Raw genomic sequence first — 22871 nt, 5'->3', positions numbered from 1 at the left:
GGTACGACAATAGTGCAACGGGCGGGGTTTGAACCGCCGACCTTTCGGTTTTCAGTCCACTCCTTTACCGGTTGAGGTATTGAGGCTTTATTTTAAAACTAACTATCAAGATCTAAGTAATATTATTAACTAGTAGGGTCTAGCTTAGACTCTGCTCTCCCCAGCGCTTCGGCCTCAGCGAGAGTGTCGGGTAGCTTAGTGCCTAGGGTCTCTGGCTGCGTGAGCACTAGCAGGCCGGAGAGGACGCCCATGAAGCCAAACATCAGCGATGGTATGCCGTGCCAGTACTCCATCTGAAACATTCGTTTATCTTGAACTGTTCAATGAACCAAAAGATTAATTTGCAATAATCCGCTGAAACAGGTCGAATCTGTATGGTGCAACATGCAGCATGCGAATGCACCGCCCGCCCTCCCACTGCTAAACACGCAGGAAGAAGCAGCCACCAGGTAATCAATATGCACCACCACCACGCAGCACCACACAAATCACCAACATTTGAACTTTTCACTTCCATACCTGTTCTGGTTATTGTGGATGCTCTAGGCATACATCGATAAATCACCCACTGTGCAGGTACAAGGTCAGAGGCCTTTTAAGGAGACACCAAATATGTAGTCGATATATCACCTAACGCAAGTTCAAGATCGATTCCGATTTCGAACTTAATTTTTAGTAAAAAAGTTTTTAAAACTTCCGTAGGAATTTCTCAAATCTTTTCTTTATAGCTGATTCCCGCGACTTCATCCGAATGGACTATACAAATTTCAAACCCTTATTTTACCCCCTTATGGGTTGAATTTTCAAAAATCCCTTTTTAGCGTATGCCTACGTCATAATAGCTATCATTCTGTATGCCAAATTTCAGCCCAATCCGTACAGTAATTTCAGCTGTTGATAGATCAATCAGTCAGTCAGTCAGCTTTTCTTTTTATATATTTATAGACTTACAAGAACTGGCGTTAAGGGAGCCGTAATTGAGCCAATCCGACCAATCATAGAAGAGAACGCCAGCAGAGTGTGTCGGAACTCGGTGGGATATAGCTCCGACGTGAACAGGTACACTGACGTCATCACCACCGATATACCGAACTTGCCCACTAGGAAGAGGATAAGTCGAGGGACATTCATATCTGAAAACGAAATTAAAATTCAAATCGCATCGAATCCGAAGCAAAAATAGCTGGTAAGAAACTTGGCATTCTCAACAAATCCTAGAGGATTTTCAGTTCCACTAACCCTAATATCAAGTCCAATTTCGGGAAACAGGTCAGCCGCCGAATCCAACTCGGTTGGGCAGCGTTCCGAAAGCTTCGAGACGTCTTCTTGTCCAAAATTCCTCAGTGCTTGAAGACCAAAGTCTTCGAACGCTAGGTTAGGTCGCTATTCTAGCACCTTGGGACCCCAACGTCCGATAGGGTTAAACGATAGGGTTTAACGAACTATGTGCCCTGCCCATTGCCACTTCAGCTTCGCAACCCGTTGAGCTATGTCGGTTAATCTAGTTCTCCTACGGATCTCCACATTTCTGATTTGGTCACGTAGATAAACTCCAATCATAGCTCTCTCCATCGTCCACTGAGTGACTCTGAGCTTTCATATGAGGCCCATTGTTAGCGACCATGTCTCGGATCCATATGTCATCACTGGCAACACGCACTGTTCGAAGACTTTGGTCTTCAAGCACTGAGGAATTTTGGACAAGAAGACATCTCGAAGCTTCCTGAACGCAGCCCAACCGAGTTGGATTCGGCGGTTGACCTCTTTCTCGAAATTGGTTCTACCCAACTGGATTGTGTGTCCTAGGTATACTCGTCTACAATTTCGAGTGCAGAGCTCATTCGCTCATTCATTCTACTTTCATAGTTTAAAAGACTAATCTATTCTGTAATTTTACTCCTAGAATGGTAAGAGCTGCACTTACGGTTAGGGACAAAGATATAAGCGATGTTGCAAGCCGCGCTGAGGAAATAACCAGACGATAAAGTAGCCTTTCTACCAATTCTGTTCAGGACCAGAACTGCAGTGACGTAACCAGGGATCTCTATGGCGCATGTCAAGATATAGTTCAGATGCATGGTGTCGGAGAGCCCCGTGGAGTTGATGGAGAGGCCGTAGTAGACAAAGGTCATGGTGATCCACCATATTGGCGTCGTGCAAACTCTTCTCAGTAGAACTGGAGAACGTATTATGGTCCGTACTAATCCGGGATTTTCTCCCTAAAATGGACAACAAAATGTACGATAGTGTAAAAAAAACAAAATTACATTACGTCTATAGATACATAGATTTCGTAAAACCTGCATCAATCATAATTTTTTTTTTTATAAAGAATATTAGCTGATGCCTGCGACTTCGTCCGCGTGGATTTAGGATTTTAAAAATCCCGTGGGAACACTTTGATTTTCCGGGATAAAAAGTAGCCTATGTCACTCTCCAGGTGATCACTCTCAACTATACCCATGCAAAAAATCACGTCAATCCGTTGCTCCGTTGCATCGTGATTGAAGGACAAACCAACAAATCAACAAACCAACAAACCAATAAACCAACAAACCAACAAACAAACACACTTTCGCATGTATAATAAGGGTACTGATTAGCCATGTTAAATGACTAACATTCCCCTTTCCTCTCCAACTAAGCGGTAAGCTTGTGCTAGGAGTAGGTACGACAATTATAGTGCAATGGGCGGGGTCTGAACCGTCGACCTTTCGGATTTCAGTCCACTCCTTTACCCGTTGAGCTATTGAGGCTCTATCTAATTACAATCTCAATAGTTGTGATTGGTTGAATTTGTGCGATTTTTATAGCAACCATGCATTGTAGCCAATAGTGAGCGAGCGTCAACCAATCAGTGGTGATTGCGATCGTGACATTGTAGCTGTCATTCTACTGCAATCGAGCAGCAGGTAATTGAATTGATTATCATGTATTTTCAAGGGTATATTGTATCTTTATTTGTGTTATAAAATATTTATATTATTATGATCAGTTACGTGGAAATACCTAGTTTCATAAATTACTAGCTAATGGCCGGCATGCGTTGCAATGCGACTCGCGCGCCACCTACTGTATGTTGATCATAGATGTTAGGAAGTAGAAACCCACTTCACATTGTTACAGAATTAATAATAATGGATACTTGGATTACACTACTCGCAGGACCTCAGTGAAGGGTTATTTCGAGCCGGAGCTTCTCTCCCCCAGTCTTTCTTTCGGCGAGCAGGAACCCGGTCCGTAGCTAGGGAAGATGAGACCGATGAACTGATAACTGATTGATTTGGTCGAGATGAAGCGTTTTTATAGACCTCATATCGCTGATTGACAATTTGTTATTGTTGTCAATTTGGAAATAGCAATTCAGTAATATGTGGCCTAGGCTAGGGTTGTGACAGTATAAAGTCAAAGTCAAAGTCAAAGTCAAATGATTTATTCAAAATAGGTAATTAATAACTCTTTTTGAAAGTCAGATGTTGGATTTCTAAGATATAGTGGTGATAATTATTTCGCAAACTTAAAACTAAAGCTACGAGGGTTCCAAACGCGCCTTTATACGTTATTACGTTAACCTATATACGTTTTGTTCGCCTTCGCCACGGTTTGCAATATCTTTTCCGCTTCCGTGTACCGTTTCTTTGACAGCAACCACCTGACGCTTTCGGAAAGCAGCCAGTAGTAGATGATGATGATGAGGAAGCAAGGGACATGGAGGGCGATGATCAACAAACACGACAGACAGAGAGACAGACAACGAATAGGCTTCCTTTTCCCCTGGAGAAACGGAACCTTAAAAATCATGAAAAGGCAATTCACTTACATCAGAGACGACCGCAGTTTCTGAAGGATTCATAAGTGCTAGCATCGACTTTTCACTGATATACGTTTTGTTCGCCTTCGCCACAGTTTGCAATATCTTTTCCGCTTCCGTGTACCGTTTCTTTGACAGCAACCACCTGACGCTTTCGGAAAGCAGCCAGTAGTAGATGATGATGATGAGGAAGCAAGGGACATGGAGGGCGATGATCAACAAACACGACAGACAGAGAGACAGACAACGAATAGGCTTCCTTTTCCCCTGGAGAAACGGAACCTTAAAAATCATGAAAAGGCAATTCACTTACATCAGAGACGACCGCAGTTTCTGAAGGATTCATAAGTGCTAGCATCGACTTTTCACTGATATACGTTTTGTTCGCCTTCGCCACGGTTTGCAATATCTTTTCCGCTTCCGTGTACCGTTTCTTTGACAGCAACCACCTGACGCTTTCGGAAAGCAGCCAGTAGTAGATGATGATGATGAGGAAGCAAGGGACATGGAGGGCGATGATCAACAAACACGACAGACAGAGAGACAGACAACGAATAGGCTTCCTTTTCCCCTGGAGAAACGGAACCTTAAAAATCATGAAAAGGCAATTCACTTACATCAGAGACGACCGCAGTTTCTGAAGGATTCATAAGTGCTAGCATCGACTTTTCACTGATATACGTTTTGTTCGCCTTCGCCACAGTTTGCAATATCTTTTCCGCTTCCGTGTACCGTTTCTTCGATAGCAACCACCGCACGCTTTCGGAAAGCAGCCAGTAGTAGACGATGACGAGGAAGCAAGGGACATGGAGGGCGATGATCATGTGTCGCCAGTTGGGTATCAGCCAGGCCACTCCGCCCAGGATCACCTGTCCCGTCGCAAACATAGATGCTGCTGAAGCACTTGTTATAACACGGTATTTGGGGCCAACCAGTTCGGCAGCTGAAATAGTAAAAATTATTTTGGATACATGGTATGGTACACCACAGTTTAATCTTGGTGTCAATCTATGTACATATCTTCAGTTTATTTTAGACTAGATGGTTAATTGTTTAACATAGCACGCTGCCAGCAGTTGTGGCACCTTGAGCAGTAGTTTAAAAAGCGGTGATAGACTAGGGGTTAAAACGTCGTCAGCTTCTATTCGAGAGGTCAGGGGTTCAATCCCGGGCACCTCTAACTTTTAAGAGTTATGTGCGTTGAAGGAACACATCCTCAGAGGAAGTCTGCATGCCTGAGAATTCTTCATAATGTTCTCAAATGTGTGTAATGTCTGCCAATCTTGAACATGGTGGTAGGGTGGTATACTGGTCTCTTCCCATTCTGTGAGGAGACCAGTGCTCAGTAGTGAGCCGGCGATACGTTGATGATGGTAACTTCAATAAGTCAGAGTGAACGATAATCCCTAAATTTTTTGCACATAATATATTAATAGTTGAAATAAGTACCCAAAATATAAGACGAACTGTAAGCACCAGATCCAAATGTGGTCTGTAGAAGATGCATCACCAAGTACATGGGGTAACTGACGGAGAAGGCCCGGATGAGGCCGAACAGCCCCAAGTTGAAGACACTGATGATGAGGGCGAACCTTCGACCGAAGCGGTCGGAGATGTAGCCGGTGATGGGCAGCACCAGCAGGGTGCCCACGCTGCTCATCGTGCCAGCTATCGCTCGCAGCCATTCTTGACATCCCAGATCAAACTAAAACAAATCCAAAAAAGGCGACTGAAGCCACTAAACAAGAGAAGAAGAAGAAAGGTGGCTGAATGATCTGTCAACGCACAGCTCAAACTACTGGACAGATCGGTCTGGGCATGCAGGTAGCTAATATGACGTAAACATGAATTAAAAATGGCTTTTTGAAAATTAAACCTCTAAGGGGATAAATCAACAGGGGATAATGCACGCGGACGAAGTCGAGGGCATAGGCTAGTCATCAGTACCTACGTATAATTAAATTAAGCTTATTTATTTATTAGCGTTGGAGGAACTAATTAAATTAAGCAGTTTGCCAGTGAGCCTAAATCTATCAACCCACTAAAAATAAACTTCCAGGATGAAATATTTTTAATCGCATAAAATTTCGATCAACCTGTACTTTTCTTGAGTTCCAATGATTTGATTTTAGAGAAAGATTTCATTCACACAAATATTTGAAATCATGTAAATAAGTACATTTTCACGAAAAACACAAAACAAACCATAGATAGAAATTTTAATTTGTAGACCTTGTCTACATCATTGAGTTTGATTGGTATTAGTTGGTAATGGTATAAGTTTTAATAGTAGGTAAATGTGTGACTTACATCGTATACAACAGTATTGTCACGGGCATACACAAACCCCTCGCAGCCAGTAGTAGAGGACTTATCAAATAAATTCTCCGGGCAATAATCTAAGGAACCGTTGATGCCAGGGTTACTAGACACGTATCTCTCACAGCTGGCGAACCCTGAGCCAGATTCTGGCACCGCATTCGAAATCCATTCAGGATCGTAGACGTGCGATTTGCCATACTCACCGCATTCAGTGATTCGACATCTAATATTGACAAAAATAAAATAAAAAAATAGTTTTTCGACAAATCTTCTCGTCCAAAATTCCTCAGTGCTTGAAGATCTAAGTCTTTGAATAGTGCGTGTTACCCGTGACGTCATAATTTGGATCCGAGACATAGTCGCTAAATATGGGCCGCATATAAGAAAGAGTCACTCAGCGGACGGTGGATATCCACCATATATATATTATAATATAGCATATAAGCATATGCTTGGAGTTTCTCTACGTGATCAAATGCGAAATGAAGAGATTTGTGCGAAATGAAGCGACTCCATGTGACTCGTTTGATGTCGTCTGTCCACCTAGTGGGGGGTCTGCCAACGCTTTCCGGTGCGAGGTCGCCATTCTAGCGCCTCGGGATCCCAACGTCTATCGGTTTTTTACACTATGTGCCCTGCCCATTGCCACTTCAGCTTCGCAACCCGTTGAGCTATGTCGGTTACTCTAGTTCTCCTACGGATCTCCTCATTTCTGATTTGATCACGTAGAGAAACTCCGCACATAGCTCTCTCCATCGGCCGCTGAGTGACTCTGAGCTTTCTTATGAGGCCCATAGTTAGAGACCATGTCTCGGATCCATGTCATCACTGGCAACACGCACTGTTCGAAGACTTTGGTCTTCAAGCACTGAGGAATTTTATTTCCTCAGTGCTTGAAAACTAAAGGACCTCAACTTATTGATTGCGAAAACATTAATTTTCTTTCTTATTGAGCCAAGAGCTAATGACCATGTCTGATGTCTCCATTGTATCATCACAGGCAATACGCACTGTTCGAGGACTTTGGTCTTCACGCACTGAAGAATGGTATCTAAGTATCTTAGCTTAATTTGTGAATCTTTCTTTACCTGTGTGGTATTGCAGCAGCGGAGAATATGAACTCATTGATAAATGTTGATAATATAATTGGTAAAGCGACCAGAAGAATATTTCGCTGCTGGTACCAACCGAACTGGCCTAGCTCAGTGGTCAACACTGCGTCAAGGTCCAACGGCTTTTGGAAAACACTGTCTTTTCTGCCATTGATCCCACCTCTTTTATTATCAGGTTCTGTTTCCATAGAATTGTTTTTTTCTTCTTCAAACATTTAGCGTTCAAATATTATTTCAGCTATTCTATTTCTCACACCGGTGTTGTACTATACGATTACTAATCGAATGAATTTGTTTTAATAAAATAATTAAGGCCGCCATTACCTAATAAATACGAAAATAAAAATTTGATAACTTTATCAAGAAACCCTGTAGTTGTACCTATATTGAAACAACTTAATAAGAATGAATGTATTTTTGCTTGTTTGTTTGTACGTTCTTACAATAGTTATTCGATTGCGATGATACTATGTACAGTTGTTGTTAGGTGTTGCGGGAAGTTTTCTGACATCAAGTATCATCAATGGGCGCCATGCGAGTTGTTCATACAAAGTGGCATCAGGCATGTCGGGCATTGTCTGTTACATTAGTTCTTGATAATATTTAAATGTGTATGCCCATGAAATGTAATTAATTTGATGTAGTATTATTGTACTTTGTTAACGGTTAGTATTATCAAATCTCAATAAAACATGGATAATCCAAAAGATTATTTTTAAGTCTTTAATCATCTCTATATAAAAAAGCGAAATACCTCTCACTCACACACTCACTCACTCGCTCACTGACTGACTGACTGACTAATCACGAAACCTCAGGAACTATAAAGCTTACAAACCCGAAATTTGGAAAATCATACTAGGATGTAGATGTCAGCTAAGAAACGGTTCTGACAAAATCCGCCCCTAAGAGAGTGGGGGTTGGAAGTTTATATGACAGTCCTACGTGAAAATAAACATTTTGGTTAAAAGCCTTAAATAATAAAAATCTATATAAGCCATTTTGGAAAATCCCCCCTTAAAGGTGGTAAAATAGGGGATGAAAGTTTAGTATCGAAAAGTTTTAATTATTGTTATTTTAACTTGAAATTTGAAAAATAGGTACTTTTAAATAAGAAAGGATATTTTAAAAATCCACTAAAGTTTCATTTTAATTTTGAAAAAGAGAGCTCTTGCTTCAATTAAAAACGTCTAAATTGAATTTAGTTGGAATGTGATCCTTTAAAAATTAAAAACTAAAAATTGAATAATTGAAAATAATATTATACAATATAAGCAAACAGATCAAATTTCAGCTAAAGCTGCCTTTAACTATAAATACGTTGGTCTGGTCTCCCCAGCGCCTCAGCTTTAGCAAGCGTGTCAGGCATCATGGCGCCGAGGGTCTCCGGCTGCGTGAGCACCAGCAGCCCCGACAGGATGCCCATACCGCCGAACAGCAGAGACGGGATGCCGTGCCAGTAATTCATCTGAAAAACTTTTTTGTGAAAGAAAATCGAAGTTATCAAAGCAATAAATTTTCTTTGAATCAAATTTATGATTTGCTCTAATTCCAGCTATTAATATTTTTAACTATATATATATATATATATATATATATATATATATATATATATATATATATATATTTTTTTTTTTTTTTTTTTTTTTTTTTTTTTTTTTTTTTTTTTTTTTCCATATTTTTTTTTTTTTTTTTTTAATACAATAAAACTTAAAGCTAGCCTTATCTAATTACTATATAAATCATGACCGCGTGGAATGGTGCCAAGAATACTGGCTGCATTTCCGCGCTGGACAGCCAGGCTGATCCGCTGCGCAAAAAATGAGCCAGCCCTTCTGTCACCAGTTGAGGCTATTAATCGCGGTGAAATGTCTCGTAAAAAATTTTAGCACTAAGACTCCATGGCCCCAGGTTCTCCACGGCAAACGGCACAAAAATGTAACTCTCTATAGAGAGGCATACTTGCGCCGCTTGCCGTTTTCAGCTGTTTCTGCTGCGGCCTCCCGGTCTTGATGCTGTCTTCCTGATATGACACGGGGCCAATGTGTCAACGCAAGTTGCGTCCCACATTAGCGCCCGTCCCCGTTCCCAGGGAACCAGCGTCAATCCATCAGGTCTCTTGCCATCATCCCGACTAATCCCTGCCGGCTCAATGAGCGCAGGAATATTTATGGTGGCAAGAGCTCTTTTAATTGTATCGTTAAGAGAGCCATGCCTAAACAGCCTACCGGAGCTCCTTTGGCAAGAGAGTCCGTGGATTCCAAATTTATCAACCTCTTTTCCACACGGACATCTGTGCTGATGGCACAGTGGTGTTCCCAATCTGAGACCTAGAGCCACACGAAAACTTTCGTTATCTAAAAGTGTGCCGAGATTTTTTGATGGCAAGGCATGCAGCCAATACCCAGATTCCTTTTCGGATAATGCTAGAAGCCTGGCACGATCTCTGTCACTTGTAAGATTTGAACCAAATTCGTATGTGTCAGTTGAACCAATGGCAAATCCCAAGTTTTTGTGTAGTACGTTCCTTCGGGATGTCGACATTGGGACATCTGACCTTCCAACTCTCTAGGGCCTCTGTGGCATAGGTCAATGATGAATTGGATTTGAGAATTTGAGAGCTAAGCTCTTTTATACTATGCACAGAGGACAGAAAAGCCGGAAGAGCTACACTGGAAATTTTCCTCACGCCGATGCCACCGTACTTGACCGGTAAAGTTGCTTGGTTCCAGGAGTGCTCATCAAAGTTAAATTTAGAATTTGTTCTAGTGTACTTTTAAGGGTGGCATCCCTGTTATCGAGTAGTCCATGAAATTTCCAAATTGGGCTCGCGCGGAGAATGTAAATTAATTTAGGTACAAAAAGGCAATATTTTAGGATCGAAAATGCAATGTGAGAATTTAGAGTGCCCAATTTGTCGGTATTAGCCGAAAATGTTCTGACTTTTTGATCCAAGAGTGGTTGTATGGATTCATTATAAAGAGGAGCACCGAGAAGGCAAAGTGAACGTTTATCAAGTATTTTAATATTAGGTGAAATTTCATTGAATAATTCAGAGGCCAATAGAATTCTTTCTTGCGACAGTTTTTCTGTAAAAAACAATTCGCATTTCGAAAATTAAGTTCTAAACCAATTTTCCCAAACTGTTGCTTAATATGATTAAGATCTTTTAGAACGTCATCCACGTTGCCCCCAATGGTTCCATCATCAAGATACCATATGTTAAATTTAGATGTTAAATTTGAGATATGGTTATGGATCCCTAAGCGAACAGGCCGGACCTAAAGGATCCCCCTGCTGAACGCCTACAGAAGACTTAATATCGCTATCTCCAAAGAATAATTTAGAAGCAGAGCTGTAACATTGCCAAACATATGGGTAAATTTCAGGAAGTTGCGTTGAGACTTCTGTCAGCAAAGTTGCCCTGTCCAAAGAATTAAAAGCATTCTTACATCTACTTTCAGCAGTACCTCAACCTCGCCATTCGTTAAGAAAGTACGAGCCGAATGAACTGCTGCTTCACAACCTCCTTTACTGCCGAATCCAACTTGAATAGGTTGGAATTTATCCTTTAGGGTAGAGACTATGTGACTACACGCTAATTTTGACGCCAAACGGCGGAAAAGTACAGCCAACAGCGATGGGACGGATGCCACCATCTTTCTTATTGAAAGCACAAAGCCTCGCGCCATAAAGGAATGGTAGAAAGGATGAATTTACCTCGCCAGATAACATGAAATTACATAGTCTGGTAATGTCGCTCAGTAGCGCCTTGCCGGCGTCCCCAGCAGTAACTCCCACAAGATCCTTAAGATGTTGTGGCGTTATGCCGTCCATGCCACCAGCAGAGCCACTAGAAAACGACATTATCGCAGCGTAAGTTTCTTCATCCTTTATCTGTAAATAAGAAGTGTTAGAAGGTGGATCTGGCAGCACAGAATCGGTATTTGGTAAGGGATGCTTGTCACGTAAGGCTTCCAGCGTTATATCATTGAATGGAGCCAGTGTATCACTAGAAACAAAAATGCGGGCGGCGTTTTTAAGATCCCCATCCATAACCTTGTTTTCCACAATTTTCTTCAAATTGTAATTTTGTGTTCGAAATGAGCAGTCAGGGATTGGAAAAACGCGAATCAGCCAAACTATTTTTTTTAATTTGTACATAGCGACCCGATTTCTGACTTATTAACATAGAAATGTCTATATGCAAAAAAAAAGAGGTTTTGCCAATCTAAAAGTGAATTTGATAGCACATTTTGGATTGTATGTGATAAGGATCTAGCTAACGATATCCTAGCTCCTCGCGGAATGCGTTTTATTAATGGAATATTTTGACTGTATTTGGATAATAAAATTTCAAATGGTACCTGGTTATCGCTTCCTGATTGGGTTTGATCGCACATCAAATTTGGGCAAGTAAGAGGCCGTGTAGGCGGTCCGTGACAACGTGCGATGTGAATATTAAGGCCTTTGCGACCCTTAAACTGCCTGCCATCGCTACAGTGGGGGCATTCTAGGTATTCACCTTGAGAAGCACTGGGGTTCATACTTCGAAACACGTAAAAATAAAAACACTAAAACACTACACAATAGCGTCTATAAGCGCGCGGAGCCCCGACAGCGGCAACCAGGAGGCCTGCAGAGCAGGCGCTGCCCGTTGAGGCCCCTGAAACAAAAAGTGCTGTTAGTATCGCATATCAGGCGTGAAAATAATACCACGGGGTATTTCGCGAATAAGTGCCAATTTGATGCCAATATTATTCCAGAATAACCGAGCCAAATATTTAATAAATAAAAATTTTGAAACGAGCAAATTTTTCTCATTGACATCTCACTGACACACTGAATATATATATATATATATATATATATATATATATATATATATAACTATATATATATATATATATACTATGTAAAGATACCTGTGATGTTTACTAAACTAATGATATGGTATGCATATTATGGCATATGCCCAGTATTGTGGTGATTTGAACAGATTACAAATTACACCTTGTTACACCATTATGCCAAGCTATTCTATGGATACACTTATGCCATTAAGTTGATAAGTACATAAAATTACCCTTGCATGATATTAGTTAGAATCGCGAAAATTTGTTAGTAGTTTTAGTTTAGTTTTGTTGAGACCAAAGCGTACGTAGCAATTGGAGTTATGATGAAATGATAAATTCTTACTCTTATACCTTTACTGGTTGGATCTATTGATAATGGAGATGAAGAATGTCGAGGATGTTGTGAAGGTATCGATCGAGGAGGATCTAGCGGACCTGGTGAGCGGGTTCGGGAGGTATCAGATCTGGCAGTGTCTCCTAGCGATCATCCCAGTTATCTGCACTGCATTGAGCAATACCAACTTTGTATTTGCAGCAGCTGCTATCGATTACAGGTAGGTAGCCTGAGCGGTACCGCTGCAGCATCATGATCATGATCAACCCATCGCCGGCTCACTACAGAGCACGGCGGGTGATTACGTGTCTCGTGACAGGCTTGCGGCAGGCGTAAATCTCGCGATCAACTGTCAAACGTCACTCGTAACAGCGGCTAGAGAGAAGAAGAAGAAGAGAAACAGCAAATGATTCGTCGCATTGCTACTGCTGTCGCGTTGCTGTCGCTACTGCAACAGTTTTACGTAATCACCCCGCGGGTCTCCCCTCAGAGTGAGGAGGGTTTGGCCATAGTCTACCGCGCTGGCCAAGTACGGATTGGCAGACTTCAGACATCTTTGAGAACATTATGGAGATCTCTCAGGCATTGCAGGTTTCCTCACATTTATTTACTTAAAACGGACATAACTTCGAAAAATTTGAGGTGCGTGTCCGGGATCGAACCCCCGACCTCCGATTAGGATGAGGACATCCTAACCGCTAGGCTATCGCAGCTTCATATTACATTTTTCGGATTTATAATATGTGCGTTTTAAGCAACTTTTAAACTAACGGTGAAGGAAAACATCGTGAGGAAACCTGCATGCCTGAGATTTCTCCATAATATCCTCAAAATTCGCTAAACTGCACTTGGTCAGCGTGGTGAACTACTTATGGCCATAGCTTTTCTCATCCTGAGACTGAGAGGACTGATGCTTAGTGATTGAGGTGACGATGATGATGATGATGGTTTAGTTACTTTTATTAGGTATAGCTTATTATTAGCTTACGATTATTTGTTTTGGCAATTGTTACAAAATTGTTTCTATGCATTAGTTTAAATTATTTTATAGTGTCAGCAATAAAGACTATCGGATATTTTATCTATTGTTTTACGATAATAAAATAAATAAATAAAATAAATAAAAAGAGCCTTTATTGCAGTGTTAAGTATTTACAGGTTTTTCTTATTACTAGGTAAATAATGCATTGAATACTTAAAAATTATTGCATTAAGGATTATTTACATTAACATTTTTTGTTGTTTTTTATTTTATTTTATGTTCTGCGTGTCCATCGACATAGGCCTCCTCTAAACTTTTCCAAATGGTTCTATTTCTGGCTAACCTTGTCCACATACCACCAACCAAGTTTCTTATGTCATCCTCCCACCTTTTAAATTGTCTCCCCCTTCTTCTCACCCTCTAAATTTACGATAATAATTGATCCATAAATTAAAAAAAAAACGTAAAGCACGATCCGTTGAAATACGTTACCATATAATCTAAATATAAACAGCTGTTTTAATTACACTGCAATCCTTTAGGATTCTACATTATCATCATCATCATTATTATCGCCATCATCATCATCATCATCTCAACTCATCGCTGGCCAACTACTAAGCACGGGCATTCTCTCAGAATGAAAATGGTTGAGCCCATCCACCACGCTGCGAATTGGCAAACTTTATTTTTCTTCATATAATTATTATTATAGTAGATATTTAAAATGGAGCAAGAATCTTTAGGACAGTAATTATCCAATTGTATAGCAAGATGTTGTCTTGATGTACATTACAGTCCAGACCAGACAGATAGACAGACAGACAGACAACGAAGTGATCCTATAAGAGTTCCTTTTTTCCTTTTGAGGTACGGAACCCTAAAAATTTAAATGCTGTTATAGTTCTTGCATTTCACGAAGGCCACTGACTCATGCTTGTGTTTAAGTCGTATCGGTATACGAAAGGTACACTAAATGTGTGCGTTTGACAGCGCTTGCTCGCGACTGATTGGTCCGACATACACGCACACTTACGCAATGACCATGTAAACGACGTTACCACAAGTAAAGTTCAGTAGCCCTCGTGAATTGCAAGAACTGTGCCGCTTCCAGATGTGCAGTACCACAATGTGAAGTGAAGAATGCATCTTCAGCAACACCTGCGTGGTGGCCGGCCAACGTCACCGATGTGCGCTGCAGCCGCCCGCTCTACGCACACAACTCCACCTGTAACCCTGAGGAGTTGGAGCATGCAGAGGAATGTGACCAGTGGATCTATGCCACGAGAGACTCTGTTGTTAACGAGGTAGAACTTTTGACCTTTGCTCATCACAACTCTAGTCGGCAACTTCTTCTTCTCGAGTCGACGGTCACCTCAAACACGGGCCCAAAAAGCCGCAACTGCGATAGCTCGATCATCTTGCTTTCGTGGTGGCTTGCTTTTCCTGCAAATTTAGCCATCGGAGGGCGGGCGGTGCAAATAGCATGTCAACCATAAAAATTTGTCTATTTTAGCGGATTATAGCCAATTAAACATAATATTCCTTGTATATTCATTGTTTTAGAGTAGTTATACCTATGTACACCTTGTTTAAAAATCGGTCAAACAATCTGGAGAACCAAAGAAATACAAAAGAAATTTTAGATTTTTATACATAACTAGCTGATGTCCGTGACTTCGTCCGCGTGGAATTAGATTTTTAAAAGTTCCGTGGGAACTCTTTGATTTTCCGGAAGAAAAAGTAGCCTATGTTACTCTCCAGGACTTTATCTATAGCCTTGCAAAAAGTTACGTCAATCCGTTGCACCGTTGCGACGTGATTGACGGACAAACCAACCAACAAACACACTTTCGCATTTATTGAGGGTTCTGATAAGTATGTTACTTAGTGCTAGGAAAAAATACACTCATCATGCTCATGATTATACAACACAGTTTTTCCGTTTTCACATTTTATTTGAGTTCTATTTTTCAGTTTGATCTGGCATGTCATGAATGGAAACGCACATTGGTGGGCACAGTGCACAACCTCGGAGTATTAATTTCGATGCCTCTAATGGGATACATTTCAGACAGGTATTTTATAAAGCGGCAAATGACTCCTATTGGCCTCCTATTCGGGGGGTCGAGGGTTCGGTACGCATCTGTAACTTTTCGGAGTTAAGTGCGTTTCAAGCAATGAGGAGGTTTCCAAGCAACGTTCGAGAAAATTTTCATAGATGGCGCTAAATACTACCACCACTAAAGATGAAAAATAATACTTATATCTATATCATCTATGCTTTAAATTTTTAAATTTAAATCGGATGCGAAATTCATTAATTACTTCTATTATAGTTCACACATTTTGTGGGGAAGAAACGTAAGGAAAATTGCAGTGCACGCTAGCTGTTACTCTTCATCTATGTCATTGATTCACACGATCTAAACATTAAAGCATAGATCATATAGATATTATAGGTAGGTATTTTTCATCTTTAGTGTTTGTAGTATTCAGCGCCATGTATGAAAATTTTCTCGAACGTAGCCTAGAAACCTCTTCATTAAAATATATCAATTGCTTTAATGGTGAAGGAAAACATCGTTTGTTCTTGAGTTTTAGGGTACCTCAAAAGGAAAAACGGAACCATTATAGGATCACTTTGTTGTCTGTCTGTCTGTCTGTCGGTCTGTCAAGAAACCTACAGCCTACAGGATACTTCCCGTTGACCTAGAGTCATGAAATTTGGCAAGTAGGTAGATCTTATATCTGACATTTGGGGAAAAACCTGAAAACCGCGAATTTCTGGTTACATCACACAAAAAAATTAAATTGTGGTCATGAACTAATAATTAGTATTTTCAATTTTCTAAGTAAGATACCTATATCAAGTGGGGTATCATATGAAAGGTCTTCACCTGTGCATTCTAAAACAGATTTTTATTTATTTATATGCATCATAGTTTTTGAATTATCGTGCAAAATGTCGAAAAAATACGACTGTAGTACGGAACCCTCATTGCGTGAGCCTGACTTGCACTTGGCCGGTTTTTTTCCTTTACCGTTAAAGCAAGTGATAATTGCTTAAAACGCATAGGTATAACTCCGAATAATTAGTGGTGTGTGCCCGGGATCAAATCCCAACCTCCCGAAAAGAAGGCGGACGTCTTAACCACTAGGCTATCGCCGCTTTTAGCAACGTTAAAAAACTAGGAAGTACTTAGAAACTACAACTCCATTTTTTCAGTATATTTACAATAATATAATTTTTGTAAGACAAAACATTCACAGTTACAAAAAAATCAGTGATCTCCATGATAGGCAAACTAGAAACAGAAATAAGCTGGCCTGCGCTCCGCCTCTGGAAGGTGCGAAAGTCATTTGTGGGAATGAGTGTAATATTTTATAATAAAATTCCACAACCAATTTTAGACTTGCCTTTACACAAGTTTAAAAAATGTGTTAAAAGTATGCTCCTAAAAAAAGCATATTATACAGTCGCAGACTATGTAAACGATAAAAAAGCTTGGATTTGACTCGCTCCAGCAATGCACGGGGCTGCAATGGCTTGTATAGTACGGTATAATAACATTGTAAATTGAAAAATTAAAAAGAGCAACCGCCGAGTTTCTTGCTGGTTCTTCTCGGTAGGAACGGCATTCCGAACCAGTGGTAAATTAAAACTACCTGACTATTCATAAGCACTTTTAAAAAGTTTACATGAATAAAAAGCATTCTATTCTATTCTATTCTATTCTATTCAGATGGGGTCGTCGGAAAGCGATAGGTGTGAGTGGGATATGCCTCGGAATAGGAGCGTTGAAGATATTAGCAGGAACTGGCCAGGATGGCTACATCACGTACATACTGATTGAGTTTCTCGAAGCTGTTCTTGTGACTGGTACTTACACCACGTGCTTCGTTTTGAGTAAGTTTTCATAATCACTAAGTCACTAGATTACAACATGGGGTTATTCAAGGGGCGGACCAACAAACTCCTAAAAGGCCGGCAACGCATCGGCGGTTCCTCTGGTGCTGCAAATGTTCATGGGCGGCGGTAATCACTTAACATCAGTACCCGTAGTACAAGATTTTACGTCTCACCAAACCAAACCAAATTCGAGAGTCGAAATACTTCCGCGTTACAGTAAACTGGATCTTAAATGCCTGGTTTTAAAGCTCAAGTTTGTCTACACTTCTACAGCCAGCGCTCCAAGCGGAAACATTGCGAAATTAAAATCAGTGGCATTGAATATTTGACTTCAATTCAAGGCTGTTTAGGTCCATTTTACTGTAACGCGGAAGTATTTCGACTCTCGAATTTGGTTTGGTTTGGTGAGACGTAAAATCTTGTACTACGGGTACAGGTGACCGGTGCTCGTTTGCTCGGTATCTCTATTTAAAAAAAAAAAGTAATTTTGAATGGAGCGTCAATAGCTCAATCTTGGTCGACAGTTCAAACTTCACCCGTTGCACTTTTGTCGTGAGCTAGATAGTCCATACAAATATTATAATTCCGAAAGTCTAAATATCTCTCAAGAGTCTTTTTTGTGATCGTTTTGTTTCCACGGGATTTATAAGATACGTAAATCCAGGCGGTTGAAGTCACGGGTATTTGGCTAGTAGTTTTCTTGTTACCTGTTCTTGGCTCAATCGCAGAACCATTCTTGACGAAAAAAGGGCTTTGAAAATTTTGGCCTACCCAAGTAGTCCGCCATTTTATTTTTTCAAAATAGCGACAAAAAATAGTTTTTCAAAATAGTTTTTTCATAAAACCAGTATTAATCAATAGCTGGCATCAGTACAAACATGTACCTATAGTATGAGACTAAACCACTACTATTTTGAAAAAAAAGGAAATGGCAAACAAGTAGGTAGGCCAGGCTCCATGCTAAAATATTCAAACCCCGGCATAGAAACACGTTGCATCCTGGAGACGGAAAAAAAATTTCCACGTGTCACGGGATTTTTAATGGTAAAGGAAAATATCGTCACAAAACAATATAAAATGCGCGCTATGTCTCTAAAAATTTTTCTTAATTCTAGTTGTGGAGCTCATTGGAAGCGACAAAAGAACCATCGGTTCTGCTTGCGTGGGTATTTCGGTAGCAGTCGGTGAACTAATCCTCACCTTTATTGTATGGAACATTCCTTACTGGCGACATTTTCTACTTCTCGTCGCCTCTCCTGCTCCAATCTTCCTCCTATACCCTTACATTCTAGAAGAAAGCATGCGTTGGTTGCTAACTAACGGGAGAAGTGGAGAAGCTGTGATGGTTCTACAGAAAATTGCCAGCTGGAATCATTTTGCAGTATCAGATAAAGTGATCGATGAAATCACAAAAAAGTCGAAAGGGGCAGCGAGTCGGAACATTGCTACGGAAAAATTTAATGTAAAATTGCTGTTCTCGTCACCTGCGTTACTCAAAAGGTAATTGTAATCGTTAATTACCTATTAGGCTTAACCACAAGCTTAACTACTTTTGTACATAGAATAGAGAAGAATGTCTACAGATCTTTAAAAAGTGTCCACCAATAATTTTTTTTGGCAAATTGATTACAGTAAGAATTAATGTAAGTAAGCTATTTCTGAAACTTAAAACTAATTTCAAAGTGGTTTAAAAGCTGGTCTACCCAAGTTCTTAAATGCCCTATCAGCGTCTGATAATATAGTCAAATTCTTGTTTGGCTCTTTTACCAGACTCTTATCCACTCACAACAGCTAGGCTGTGAGAAGCAACATACAGTTATTTATGGCACTCATAAAATGCATGGGTAAATATTTATGATAATGGAGTCAAGTGAAAGATCAAAGGTAACCATGCTAAACCGAGTAATATTTTTTCTCTTTGCTCCTCTAACTTTAAAGCTAGTCCTAGGAGTAGGCAGAATAATGGTGCAAAGAAGATATGTTGCACAATGACCTCTAAAGGAATTCATTGTGTTCAATTCAACGGAACTGTTCTGGTGGTACTGTACGCACTAGATAGGTAATTCTTAGGTAATTTGAACAACAATCAAGTTAAATGAAGCTCTTAAAATAAGTAAGGCACAGGACATCAAGTTAAAAGCAATATGTCTTGGACTGTAGTAATAAAATGACGTGATATTTTGTATGGCGGCAGTTTATGGGACTAGAATTCATTATTAAGATCGTATGTATATTGTATTTGAGGCATTCGTGATCAGTTTGTGGACTTCTCTGCCATTGTTATTTATGTAAATGCAGGTATTTATATTGAACAGAGTGATCGTGTGTTCCTGGTGGTGGTTCACCGCCGCCTTCGTGTACTACGGGCTGATGATCAGCTCGGTGGCGCTGCCGGGGAACAAGTTCACCAACTTCGCGCTGTCGTCGCTCGCCACGATACCCGGCGACGTCATTGCTGTCATAACGTTGGATAGACTCGGGAGGAAGAAGACGCTGCTGGGCGGATTCGTGTTCTGTGGCATTTGCTGTGTCTCTAGCGGATTTATTCCTCAAGGTAATATTGTTATTATTTATTTTACATCTAATTGGGACGGCAGTGCCACTACACTAACTAGATTGTCTCTATACATATAAAAAAAATTAATCGTTGAATATGTTGCTGATCGCAAATCACGAGAACAGCTGAACAGATTTCGCTAATTCTTTTTTTTATAATATTCTTTGAAGTACGAGGATGGTTTATACGGAGAGAAAAATTTTAAAAATCCTGTAAAAGAATCGACTGTTAGGCGGTACGAAGCTCGCCGGGTCAGCTAGTTAATGGTAAATTTAAATACAAACACAAAAAACAAAATATTAAAAGATGTACGCTGAGAACATTGAATGACATATTCATGCAATGTTCTCCGCCTACTTCAGTAACTCCCGCATTAAACTTATACCTGTCATTGAATGGATCCCATTGAGCATTATTGTCCAAAAGCGCGTTGGAGGTTGCCGATGAACGCGGCATGGGTGCCATAGCTAAGCACGGGTCTCCTCTCAGAATAAGAAGGGTTTTAGGCCATATAATCTGCCACGCTGGTTCATTGGAGATTGACTGACTTCACACACCTTATTTTAAAGAACTCACAGCTATGGTAGTAACATTAAGTTTATGGACTCCTTGTCTAAATAAGTATATTAAAGAAAAAGCTGACTAATTGACTGACTGGCTGATTTATCAACGCACAGCTTAAACTACTGGACGGATCGGGCTGAAATTTGGCATGCAGATAGCTATTGTGACGTAGACATCCGCTGAGAAAGGATTTTTGTAAATTCAACCCCTAAGGGAGTAAAATAGGGGTCCGTTTGTGTAGTTCACGCGGACGAAGTCGCGGGAATAAGCTAGTGTACTATAATCATACTGTACCTATGTACTTGTGTTTCAGATTACAAAACCACTTCAATAGCAATATTCTTGATCGGGAAAACGTCAATATCGGCATGTTTCAATGCAGTGTATGTGTACACGTCAGAGTTAGTGCCCACATCTGCGAGGGGCTCTCTAGTTGGTACTTGCTCTATGCTTGCGCGAGTGGGCACGGTTTTGGCTCCACTTACTCCTCTATTGGTAAGTGAAACATCCTGTTACTAAGACTCTGCAGTCCATCCGCCTGACTGTCCATTTGTCACTAGACTGTAACTCATGAACCATGATAGTTAGACATGATAGATACCACAGCCCGATCCGTCCAATAGTTTGAGCCGTGCGTTGATAAATCAGTCAGTCAGTAAGTCACTTTTCAGGGTTCCGTAGCCAAAAGGCAAAAAACGGAACCCTTATAGATTTGTCATGTCTGTCTGTCTGTCTGTCCGTATGTCACAGCCACTTTTTTCCGAAACTATAAGAGCTATAGGTACTCTTGAAACTTGGTAAGTTTTTCACACAAAAATAGAAAAAAAACAATAAATTTTGGGGGTTCCCCATACTTAGAACTGAAACTCAAAATATTTTTTTTCATCAAACCCATACCTACGTGTGGGATGGGGTATCTATGGATAGGTCTTCAAAAATGATATTGAGGTTTTTAATATCATTTTTTTCTAAACTGAATAGTTTGCCCGAGAGACACTTCCAAAGTGGTAAAATGTGAGTGTGCGTGTGTGTGTGTGTCCCCCCCCCTGTAACTTCTAAAACAAGAGAACGATAAAACTAAAAAAAATATATGATGTACATTACCATGCAAACTTCCACCGAAAATTGGTTTGAACGAGATCTAGTAAGTAGTTTTTGATTTATCGCTGCAAAATGTCGATAAAATACGATTGTAGTACGGAACCCTCATGTGCGAGTCTGATTCGCACTTGGCCGGTTATTTCTTTCTATATTTTCAATACTGTTTTGTTTCAGAGTGAATGGTGGCGCGCGCTGCCCACAGCGCTGTTCGGCTGCGCCTCGCTGTCCGCGGCGGCGCTGACGCTGGCCACGCCGGAGACGCTGCGGCGGCGGCTGCCGGACACCGTCGCTGAGGCCACGGCCATGGCTTAGGGTGACGCAGTACATCATCATCAACCGAAACACGTCTACTGCTGGACATAGCTCTCTTGTAGGGACTTTCACGCACGGTCTTGCGCCGCCGCTCCCTGCGACTCGTCTGATGTCGTCCGTCCACCTAGTGGGGGGTCTTCCAACACTGCGTCTACCAGTGCGAGGTCGCCATTCCAGCACCTTGGGACCCCAACATCTATCGGTTGTACGAACTATGTGCCCTGCCCATTGCCACTTCAGCTTCGCAACCCGTTGAGCTATGTCGGTTACTCTAGTTCTCCTAAGGATCTCCTCATTTCTGATTTGATCACGTAGAGAAACTCCGCACATAGCTCTCCATCGCCCGCTGAGTGACTCTGAGCTTTCTTATGAGGCCCATAGTTAGCGACCATGTCTCGGATCCATTTGACGTCATCACTGGCAACACTCACTGTTCGAAGACTTTGGTCTTCAAGCACTGAGGAACTTTGGACAAGAAGACATCTCGAAGCTTCTTGAACGCTGACGCAGTACGCTCGACCGAAATTGGCGGCGCACGTGAGTAACCTGTTTGCTTTTCAAGTAACATTGTATGAGAAAGGTGAGAGGCACGATGATTTTCACCGAAATCAAGCGCGCGAAAAGGGTTTAGGAAAAGTGTTTTTGAGAAAAAACTACTAAACGTATGTTTGTTAAGTGAAGGTATTTCAACTAATAAATAAATAAACTATGTTTAAAATTAAATTGTTTTAGAATTTTCATACTCCTAATTTTATTTATTTATGCCCAGAGTTGTCATTTTGGTGTATATTTCGAGGCTGTAATTTAATATTTCTTTCAATGTTGAATCTAAATAATAGCAAGACAAACGGATGCACCTAGGTAATACTTAGTTTTGAGCGAACAATCCATACTAATATTATAAATGCAAAAGTGTGTCTGTCTGTTTGTCTGCTAGCTTTTTACGGCTCAACGGTTTAACCGATTTTGATGAAATTTGGTACAGAGTTATCTTATATCCCGGGGAA

The 22871-nt window shown here is 40.6% G+C and overlaps 2 protein-coding genes and 1 long non-coding RNA gene across 3 annotated transcripts; 1 reads left to right on the top strand and 2 right to left on the bottom strand.

Annotated features, from left to right (window-relative positions):
• Positions 1-125: 125 nt before the first annotated feature.
• On the bottom strand, positions 126-7460 carry LOC117986723 (organic cation transporter protein-like). Its single transcript, XM_069501749.1, has 7 exons — positions 7222-7460; positions 6122-6356; positions 5261-5516; positions 4425-4754; positions 1925-2215; positions 952-1133; positions 126-293 (listed from the first exon to the last, which is right to left on the bottom strand). Exons 1-7 carry the CDS (start codon positions 7458-7460, stop codon positions 126-128), a joined length of 1701 nt encoding a protein of 566 aa, XP_069357850.1.
• Positions 7461-9255: 1795 nt separating this feature from the next.
• On the bottom strand, positions 9256-12079 carry LOC138402956 (uncharacterized). Its single transcript, XR_011237270.1, has 3 exons — positions 11613-12079; positions 10966-11142; positions 9256-9575 (listed from the first exon to the last, which is right to left on the bottom strand). It is a non-coding gene; the product is annotated as an uncharacterized lncRNA (long non-coding RNA).
• A 388-nt stretch (positions 12080-12467) lies between these two features.
• LOC117986722 (organic cation transporter protein-like) lies at positions 12468-22712 on the top strand. Its single transcript, XM_034973593.2, has 8 exons — positions 12468-12655; positions 14532-14724; positions 15395-15495; positions 17164-17327; positions 18446-18830; positions 19646-19884; positions 20765-20946; positions 21727-22712. Exons 1-8 carry the CDS (start codon positions 12477-12479, stop codon positions 21862-21864), a joined length of 1581 nt encoding a protein of 526 aa, XP_034829484.1. The 5' UTR covers positions 12468-12476; the 3' UTR covers positions 21865-22712.
• The last annotated feature ends 159 nt before the right edge of the window (positions 22713-22871 follow it).

This window comes from Maniola hyperantus, chromosome 11 (assembly GCF_902806685.2).
Source record: "Maniola hyperantus chromosome 11, iAphHyp1.2, whole genome shotgun sequence".
Classification (NCBI taxonomy): Eukaryota; Metazoa; Arthropoda; class Insecta; order Lepidoptera; family Nymphalidae; genus Maniola; species Maniola hyperantus.
Note: the sequence above shows the minus strand (reverse complement) of the source record. Positions and strands in the feature narration are given on the sequence as shown.